General features: G+C 53.4%; 1 protein-coding gene across 1 annotated transcript; it reads right to left on the bottom strand.

The window, feature by feature from the left end:
- Slc27a5 (solute carrier family 27 member 5) lies at positions 1-7,301 on the bottom strand. Its single transcript, XM_042683276.1, has 10 exons — positions 6,610-7,301; positions 5,292-5,501; positions 4,754-4,912; positions 2,438-2,562; positions 1,699-1,893; positions 1,431-1,521; positions 933-1,131; positions 702-799; positions 408-538; positions 1-314 (listed from the first exon to the last, which is right to left on the bottom strand). Exons 1-10 carry the CDS (start codon positions 7,295-7,297, stop codon positions 138-140), a joined length of 2,073 nt encoding a protein of 690 aa, XP_042539210.1. The 5' UTR covers positions 7,298-7,301; the 3' UTR covers positions 1-137.
- Positions 7,302-9,900: the final 2,599 nt, after the last annotated feature.

The following is a 9,900-nucleotide window of genomic DNA, read 5'->3' as shown; positions in this document are numbered from 1 at the left end:
TTCTATGTATACATTGTTTATTTTCACTGTTCTGGTACCCTTATGCATTCGGGCTCAGAACTTGGTACAGGAACGGGGTGGAAGTGATCCTGGGGTGTTAGCCTCAGCTCCGTTGGATGTCTTGTGGGCTAGCCAGGTCAAAGCTTCCACAAACCCTGACACACAGCCTGGTACGTGTCTGCTGTCAGGGGCCGGAAGGCCTGGGCTTTGTTGTCCAGTATGAACAGGGGATCAGTGATGACCCCTACATCGAAGCCCTCACGCACCAGGCGGGACTTCACTAGTTTGAATGTGCTTGTGATTTCCAGGGCGTCCTGCGGAGCGGTGGTTGTCATTCCCTGTCTGTGACACCCACCGCTGTCCCATTGCAGGACCCCTCACCGGCCACTGTGGCCCCCCCAACTCACCTGGATGCGGACGAAGTGGGGAGCAGCGTAGGCAGGGAGCCAGGTGCGGACATGCTGGTAGAGCCTCTGCCCATCGAAAGCCTGACCGGGGGCCAGCTGCACGGCAGCCATGCCCACTTTACCCTCACAGCCTGGGAAGCACAGGGATCACTCTTGAAGGACTCACCTCGCGAGGCCAAGGTGGGCCCTCCAGCCTGCCCAGGCCCTAAACTTCCCCGCGCCCCAGTAGTTCATGCATCTGCAGAATCGGTAACAGAACTCCCTCCACCCACACAGCTGCCCGAGGTTCTGCACCTGGCACAGACACGCCGTAGACATTCACTTCCCGCAAGAAGTCCACGCGGGACAGTACGGCCTCCACATCCCGCGTGGACACATTCTCACCCTTCCATCTACAAGGCAGAAGCCAGAGGTAGGCCCCGCCCCCGGATCTCACCCGCGCGCCGGAAGCCCCGCCCACGAGCGCAGGCCCCTTCCCACTCTGGAGGTCCCGCCCATCCGGGAAGTCCCGCCCCGCCCCAGGACCTGAAGGTGTCCCCCAGGCGGTCGCGCCAGTACAGGAAGCCCTCACGGTCCGCAGCTAGCACGTCCCCGGTGTTGTAGTAGACGTCGCCCGCGCGCCGCACGTTCCGCACCAGTTTCCGCTCCGACTGCTCCCGGGGACCGCGGTAGCCCAGGAAGGGGCTGCGGTCCAGCACCCGGGTCAACAGGAGGCCGGCCTCACCTGGAGGTAGCGGTGGTACCAGCGGACCGAGAGACCGGACCCCGCCCGCCCTCCGCCCCAGGGTCCCGGCGGGAAGAGGGACAGGGCGAAGGCTCGGGACGCAGGGTGCGACCTCCGCTGGAGGCCGGCGAGAGCCGCTCGGAGGACAGAGGCACGGCGATGGGGGGCACGGAGCCCAGGGTTGGACAGGCCCAGAGGCCAGTAAAGGAGTGGGGTCTGTGGGGGCCGGGCCGTCCAGCCACGTAGACCGCGTGTCCAGCTCCTCCCTCCCCCGTGTCCTGAGGACACGCCGCCCTCACCTGGACCCACAGGGATGCAGAAGCCCCTTGTGTCCCGCAGCGGCTCGGCCTTCTCCGTGTCAAATCGCACGAGCACCATGGGAGACAGCATCTATGCAAAGGCGGGGGCATGGGCCAGGCCGGGGACTACGTGGGGCCGGGGGCGTGGGCCAAACACGGGGACGTGGCCCGAGCACGGGGGCTGGGGGTGTGGACCAAGCACGGGGGACCGCCGGGCCAGGGGCTGCGCTGGGCCGCGGCTCCTGCCACACCAGCGCCTCTCACTTACCTGAAGGAGGCAGCTCGTCTTGCCCACCGCCCCGCAGCGCCCTGGGTAGTTGATTAGGCCTACGTTGCCCTCTGTGGAGCCATATAATTCCCAGATCCGAACGGGACCAAAACGCTGCTGGAAGGCTTCCCACACGTCCTTCTGGAGCCCGTTGCCCATTGCCATTCGGACTGTATGCATCCTGTCTTCTGGCCGCTGCAGGAATGTCCAAAAAAGGGTGAGGAGGAGAAGGTGCCTTGGGGTCATGCCCCTTCCTGGAGGAGGGGGTAGCTCTTGGAAGCTTTACCTTGGTAGTTGTACAAGGGGTGATGGGAAACTTACATCTGAGGACCTACCTGTGGTTCTTTTTTTCTTTTTTTTTTTTTTTTTGCCAATCCTGTGGCTTGAACTCAGGGCCTGGCGCTGTCCCTGAGTTGCTTTTTGCTCAAGGCTAGTGCTCTACCACTTTGAGCCACAGCTCTACTTCTGATTTTCTGGTGGTTAATTGGAGATGAGAGTCTCAGTCCTGGGCTGGGAAGGTGGCTCAGTAGTAGAATGCTCACCTAGCCTGCATGAAGCCCTGAGTTCGATTCCTCAGTACCACATACACAGAAAAGGCTGGAAGTGGCACTGTGGCTCAAGTGGAAGAGCACTAACCTTGAGCTGAGGAGCTGAGGGACAGCACCCAGGCCCTGAGTTCAAGCCCCACAACTGACCAAAAAAAAAAAAAAAAAGCAAAAAACTCATTTTAGAGCCTCACCTGGGGAACATTGCATAGGTACCGCAGGACCTCACCCACATACAGAACCACAGTCACGCCTTGCTGCCGACAGTCATCCCAGAAGCAGGAGGCCGAGAACTTGGGGACCAGGACACAGGTGGCTCCTGGGAGGGGGAGTAGTAGTTATGCTTCAGGTTTCTGTGAGAATCTGGTTACCTGATTGTGATTCTTGGAACCCAAGACAATGCTAAGGTGATGTTTGTTTGTTTTTATTGGTTAGTCATGAGGCTTGAACTCAGGTTCTGGGCAGTGTCCCTGAGCTTTTCAGCTCAAGGCTAGCGCTCTACCACTAGAAGCCACAACAGTACTTCTGGTTTTCTGGTGGTTAATTGGAGATGAGTCTCACAGACTTTCTTGGCCAGGCTGGCTTTGAACCACAATCCTCAGATCTCAGCCTCCTGTGTAGCTAGGATTACAGGCAGGAGCCACTGGTGCCCGGCCTAGTAGTAATTTTATTCACTCAGAAGGGCAGTCTTCTCTCCTGATGCCTTGCCTTTCTCTGCATCTGGCTTACCATTCCTGCACCCAAAGGAGAAACAAACTGTTCATGTGCTTGAACAAACATTTGTTTTCCTTGAGAAAAAAAAATATATATATATATATATTTTTTTTTTTTGTCGGTCGTGGGGCTTGAACTCTGGGCCTGAGTGCTGTCCCTCAGCTCTTCAGCTCAAGGCGAGCGCTCTACCACTTGAGCTACAGCGCCACTTCCAGTCTTCTGGTGGTTTATTGGAGATAGGAATCTCACGTTCTCTCCTGCCCAGGCTGGCTTTGAACCGCGATCCTCAGATCTCAGCCTCCTGAGTAGCTAGGATTACAGGCGTGAGCCACCAGAGCCCGGCTTGAGAAAATATTTTTATCCTGAAGGTAACAATTCTCTCTCTGAAAATGAACCCCAGGGGGCTGGGAAGGTGGCTCAGTGGTAGAGCGCTTGCCTTGCATGCATGAGGCCCTGAGTTCGATTCCTCAGCACCACATAAGCAAAAAGAAAAAAGCCGGAAGTGACTCTGTGGCTCAATTGGTAGAGTGCTGTCCTTGAGCAAAAGAAGCTCAGAGACAGAGCCACGGCCCTGAGTTCAAGCCCCGGTACTTGCAAAAAAAAATTGTATGCAATGTCTAGGATTTACTATAAAATAAATCAGAAAAGAAACGAGGTATATACAAGAAAACTGCTAATACTCAGCAGTATTGGCAGTTCACACCTGTAATCCTAGCTAGTCAGGAGGCTGAGATCTGAGAATCTTGGTTCAGAGGCAGCTCAGACAGACAAATCTGAAGGATTAATCTCCAATTAACCAGAAAAAAATCTGCAACTGAAGGCATGGCTCCAGTGGTAGAGTGATAACGATGAGCAAAAAAGTAGAGCAAGAGTATGAGGCCTTGAGTTCAAGTACCAACACACACACACCAGCAGAATGTGGGATGGAGTGCTGGGTAAGAATTCCTCACTGACTTCTCTGGCTGGGATCTCCATCACCTTCTACTCCTTGGATGCCCATCTCTCCTATCAGCTCTCCTCACTTCCCAAGGCACAGCCATCAGGGACCATCTTGGTGTCTGGGCCTCTGTCTGTGTGCCATGGAGCTTCTTGCCATGTGTTCTTTACCAGAAGAAGCCAGAATATGGGTCGGGTATTTCATTATTTTACCTTATAAGCAGTGCTGAGGTTTCACTGCAGGTCCTTGTGCAGGCTCTCTACTATTTGAGTCATGCCTCCAGCCCTTTTTCTTTTTTTTTTTGCAGGTCCTGGGACTTGACAGGGCCTGGGCACTGTCCCTGAGCCTCTCTGTGCTCAAGGCCAGCGCTCTACCACTTCAGCCACGGTACCACTTCTGGCTTTTTCTGTTTGTATACTGAGTGAGGAATCGAACTTAAGAGCTTTATGCATACTAGGTAGGCCAGTCCTCTACCACTGAGCCACACCCCCAGCCCTCCTCCTGTCCTTTGTCTCCTGAGTAGCTTGGATTACAGGGCTAAATCACCCTAACTGACACACCAATGTCATCATCCTGACTGACTCACCCTGACATCCAACTCTAGTGGTTCTACGAATTGGAGGGATCATGGGCTAGGAAGGTGGCTCGGTGGGAGAGTGCTTGCCTTGCATGAATGAGGTTCTGGGTTCGATTCCTCAGCACCACATAAGCAAAAAAGAAAAAAAAAAAACAGAAGTGGCACACTGTGGCTCATGTGGTAGGGCACTAGCCTTGAGCTAAAGAGAGGAGAGTTCAGGCCCCACGACCCGACCAAAAAAAAAAACAAAAACAAATTGGAAGGATCCGGAGAAAGACTTACCGAGTTCTAAGCAGCCGAGAAGTCCGACAATAAGCCCCATGGAGTGGTACAGAGGCAGAACATTGTAGACTACGTCGTCCCTTGTGGCCCCACAGAAGGATATCAGTGTGCTCATCTGCAGTGCCCGCTCATGAGAGATGATGGCTGGTTTGGGGAGCCCTGGGAGGAAAGGAGCAGAAAGGTGGGAGGGGACCAATCCAGTGGGCCCTCCACATTGGGTCTTCCTGGGCTTAAGGTTCAGGGGGAGCAGGGAGGGGAGAGGGTGGTGAGAGTGGGAACTTGCAGGTGGCCTCTGAGGCTGAACTGCAGCCGAGGATAACTGGACTAGGCCAAAGATCAGCGAGGGCCTCAGTGCCAAGTACTGGACAGACGCCACAGTCTAGTACTAACCATATAAATTATAGTTGGGACTGGAGTTAAGGTCAGAAGCTCATATCCAGTGTCAGGGTTGGCGTCAGAGGACAAATTCCAGGCATGGGGCTGTGTGATCAGGTCAGGGTAGCTCTGGGGGCTGGGGCCAGGCCCCTGGCACCCTTACCTGTGGTCCCTGAGGTATAGATGAATAGGGCAGGGCTTCGCCATGTGACTTCCTTACGCAAGTGGGCAGGCACTGGGTCAGAGGGTGCAGCATCCAAGGCCGCTCCCAGAGCCCCAACACCCAGGGTTGGGGTCCTGTGGCTGATGTAGACACAGCGGATGTTTTGGGCTCGGAGCTCAGGAAGAACCTCCTCAAGGTTCTCCTGGAGGTCTAGAGGGATGGTTAGAGGAGAAGCAGAGGTGAAGCTTTCCTGTGAGGCCAAGAGGAGGACTGGAGACAGAATAGCAGCAGCCAACAGAGGAAAGCTTTCTTATTCTTTGGTAAAGAGTCGTGTAGGGGCTGGGAAGGTGGCTCAGTGGAAGAGCGCTTGCCTTGCATGCCTGAGGCCCTGAGTTCGATTCCTCAGCACCACATAAACAAAAAGTAAAAAGCTGGAAATGGTGCTGTGGCTCAAGTGGTAGAGCGCTAGCCTTGAGCTGAAGAGCTGAGGGACAGCGCCCAGACCCAGAGTTCAGGCCCCACAACCAGACAAAAGAAATAAATAGGGGCTGGGAAGGTGGCTCAGTGGTAGAGCACTTGCCTTGCATGCATGAGGCCCTGGGTTCGATTCCTCAGCACCACATAAGCAAAAAGAAAAAAGCCGGAAGTGGCGCTGTGGCTCTAGTGGTAGAGTGCTAGCCTTGAGCTGAAGAGCTGAGGGACAGCGCCCAGGCCCAGAGTTCAGGCCCCATAACCGGACCAAAAAATAAATAAATAAAAATAAAATTTTTGTCAAATAGTATTGAAATAGTCATTTTTGTTAAATGAAGCAAAACCAAACCCAGTGACCTCAGCATTATTTTCTAGTTAAATTTTAATACGAAGCTGGGTGCTGGTGGCTCACGCCTGTAATCCTAGCTACTCAGGAGGCTGAGTAGCTGATCTAAGGATCTGGGTTTCAAAGCCAGCCTGGGCAGGAAAGGCTATAAGACTCTTATCTCCAATGAACCACCAAAAAACCAGAAGTGGTATCGTTGCTCAAGTGGTAGAGCACTTGCCTTGGGCTGAAGAGCTAAGGGACAGTGTGCAACCCAGAGTTCAAGGCCCACGACCGTCAAAAAAAAAAAATTAATACAAATTGCCAGTGGCATGAGTAGATGGGTAAAAAAGACTTCTCGGCCCCACCAGAGCCCCTGGTCTTTTGTTCAAGCCTTGCCCCACCCTGCCCTTCCCCCACCAGCCCCGTGTCCACTCACTTGGGTCTATCACCAGAGCCTCTGGCCTGTGTTCATCCCTTGCCACTCCCCGTCTCTCCCCCACCGGCCTTGTTTCTACTCACCTGGGCTGACCAGCAGCACCTTGGCCCCAGAAACCGTCACTGAGTGCACCAGGGGTGGCCCGCGCACATGTGGGTTGATCCAGGCTGTCGGGCAGCCCAGCTTGGCCAGCCCCAGCCACAAGCTCAGAGCAGGAATTGCCCAGGAACCCTGAACCAAGAGGGCCACTGGCTCCATGGCCCTCAGGCCCCCGGGACCACCCAGTTCAGCCCTCAGGGCCCAGGCTGCCTGGCAGGCCCGGGCGTTCAGCTGGCCCATGGTAACTGAACAGGCTTCAGGCCCTATCCACCTCACAGACACCCGGTCAGGCTGTGCTTGTGCTCTCCGTTCAAAGGCATCCACAAAGGTGTCAGGAGGCTTTCGTTTCAAGCGTGTCCTGATGTATAGGCCCAGGCGGAGCATCTTGATCACGTAGCCCACATCTACAGGCAGCCAGCGTAACTCTGGGGGGAGTCTTGGAGGCAACAGAGTCAGTGTAAGTGCCGCCACAGCCAGGCTCAGCCAGTGGGGCATCCAGGGGTTAATCCAAGGCCAAGACAGTACCACCAGGCCGAGCAGCCCAAAGCTTGTGAGGTCTCCCAGGAGCCGGTGCAGGACCAGGGCCACAAGGGCTGGCCACATAGGCTGCCCTAGGCCCCCCATAAGTAGCAGCAACAGCAGCAGAAAGACCAGCCACTGTCTGACCCCCATGGTACCAGAGGAATGATGGAATTCGTACTCTGGCTCAGAGTCTGTGGTACTGACTTCCTGTCCAAATGTTCCCTCCCTCACAGACCATAGCTTAGTGGGTCCAAAGGGGACTCTGCCCATTGCTTTGTTGCCACTAGCTCTATTGAGGCAGGGTAAACAGAGGAAAGGAGGCTTGGTGAATTTAGAAACACAAAAGCACTATCTTTGCTTCAAAGACAGACAAGGGAAACATTCCTTCCTGAGGGTTACATTTCTGATCCATAGTCAGACGCGTTATCCATTCTGAGGGTTACATTTCTCACCTCAAGAATTAACGTTTGTCTGGCTTCCTGAGAGAGATACTCCCTCAAAACAAGCAACCTCCTACCCAAAATGCAGACAACATGAGGCCTCCTTATCTCAAGGATAAGCATCTGTTTTATGGCAGGATGCATTCTTACCCGGAAAAGAAATGCCCCAAACATCCAGAAACTCAGAAAGTGTAACACCAGGAGTGGTCAGAGCAAAGAAAACATCTACCTTTGCATAACTTTGAAGTCAGACCCCAGTCTTACCATAAAATACTCCTGAGGCCAATGAGCTGTGTATCTCTCTTCCCTCACTTTGAGAGCACAGAGCGTGCCCTGCCTTTCTGCTTGTCCTTTTTTTTTGTTTGTTTGCTTTTTGCCTGTTTGCTTGCCTGCTTGCTTATTTACTCAACAAAGTTCTACCAAAGTTTTCTTACCACCGTGACTGTCCAGAAAGTCTTGTTCTGCAATCAAAGTCAAGGACCCTAAGTGAAGAGTCCCTACTTTTAGAGGGAAACTTTACTAACCCTCACCTGCATCTGGTGACATACCTGTTGCTTCTGTTGCTGACTTTTGACCCTTAAGTACCTTCTCTTTGGCTCTGCTGTTACAGACCACTGATCTCCCTAAGCAAGAAGGCAGCCTTGACTATTTGCCAAGGCGCCCGTGTCAGGTAGAGTGCAGAGGTGTGCACAGAAGAGCGGCCCTGCACCCTATCCCTGACCATTCTATAGGACCAAATAAGAAAGCAGCTCGTTTACACAAGAATGTTAGCTTAGGAGCTTATGTTCACCCCGGGGTTGTTTTCTACTAAAATAGTATCTGCTTTGTGTTAGATAAGAAATTTAGCCAGGGGGCTGAGGATGTGGCTCAGTGGTAGAGCGCTTGCCTTGCATGCATGAGGCCCTGGGTTCGATTCCTCAGCACCACATATGCAGAAAAAAAAGCCAGAAGTGGTGCTGTGGCTCAAGTGGTAGCGTGCTAGCCTTGAGCTGAAGAGCTGAGAGACAGCACCCAGGCCCAGAGTTCAGGCCCCATGACCGGACCCCCCCCCCCCAAAAAAAAAAGAAAAAGAAATTTAGCTAGGCTGGGTGCTGGTGCTCACACCTGTAATCCTGAGATCTGAGGATCGTGGTTCAAAGCCAGCCTGGGCAGAAGTCTGTAAGACTTGGGGCTCGTGGCCTGGACACTGTCCCTGAGCTTCTTTGTGCTCAAGGGTAGCATTCTACCACTTGAATAGTTTATTGTAGATAAAGAGTCTCGACTTTCCTGCCTCTCTTGTCCTGTGCTGTCTTTCCTCTGGACTCTGCTTAAGAGACCCTTGCCACTTAGGTGTCCCTGGTATGGGGGCCTTTGCAGTTAAGGCTGCTTTCAGCCTTGCTTAGGGAGATCAGTGGTCCCTGACAGTAGGGCACTAGCCTTGAGCTAATGAAGCTGAGATGGCGCCAAAGCCCTGAGTTCAAGTCCCAATACAGAAAAGAACAAAAAATATCTCATCACTAGTTATGTACAAAGTTTACTGTTTCCTGCCGGGCGCCGGTGGCTCACGCCTGTAATCCTAGCTACTCAGGAGGCTGAGATCTGAGAATCGCGGTTCAAAGCCAGCTCGGGCAGGAAAGACCGTGAGACTCCTATCTCCAATAAACCACTAGAAAACTGGAAGTGGCGCTGTAGCTCAAGTGGTAGAGCCCTTGCCTTGAGCTGAAGAGCTGAGGGACAGCGCCCAGGCCCAGAGTTCAAGCCCCATGACCAACAAAAAAAAAAGTTTACTGTTTCCTATTCCATCATGCTGGATGATAAAAAGTGCCTGGGAGATGAACTAGGGGCCTCTGTCCTCTGATGGGTGCCCCTGGTTTGCCCATTTTGATATCTGAGATTGTGTCTTTCTCATACTGTACTGTCCTTTCTAGTACCTGCTCCTTGCAATGCTGGACGTGACCCTGCCAGCCTCCTTCCTGTTGTTCTGCTTGCCCATCCCTCTTTCTAGGGCTGGCATCTACACTTTTCTTTCTTCACATGCCTACCTAATACTAAGCACTAGGGATACAGGCAGAAACATCTGCCCTACGCTACACTCCACTCTAGCTACACATAAGGGCTCTGCCAGGCTGAGACATTCTTCTGTGGCACTCACACTTTTGTCCCAAGTGGCCAGACTAGTCCAGCCTCCTGGCTATTACAGTGTCTGCTCATGAACCATTTAAAGGATTTTTTTTTTTTTGGGGGGGGGGGTCGGACATAGGGCTTGAACTCTGGCCTGGGTGCTGTCCCTGAGCTCTCCAGCTCAAGCACTACCACTTGAGCTACAGTGGCACT

Source organism: Dipodomys spectabilis, unplaced genomic scaffold (assembly GCF_019054845.1).
Source record: "Dipodomys spectabilis isolate Male_0828 unplaced genomic scaffold, ASM1905484v1 ptg000080l, whole genome shotgun sequence".
NCBI lineage: Eukaryota > Metazoa > Chordata > Mammalia > Rodentia > Heteromyidae > Dipodomys > Dipodomys spectabilis.
Note: the sequence above shows the minus strand (reverse complement) of the source record. Positions and strands in the feature narration are given on the sequence as shown.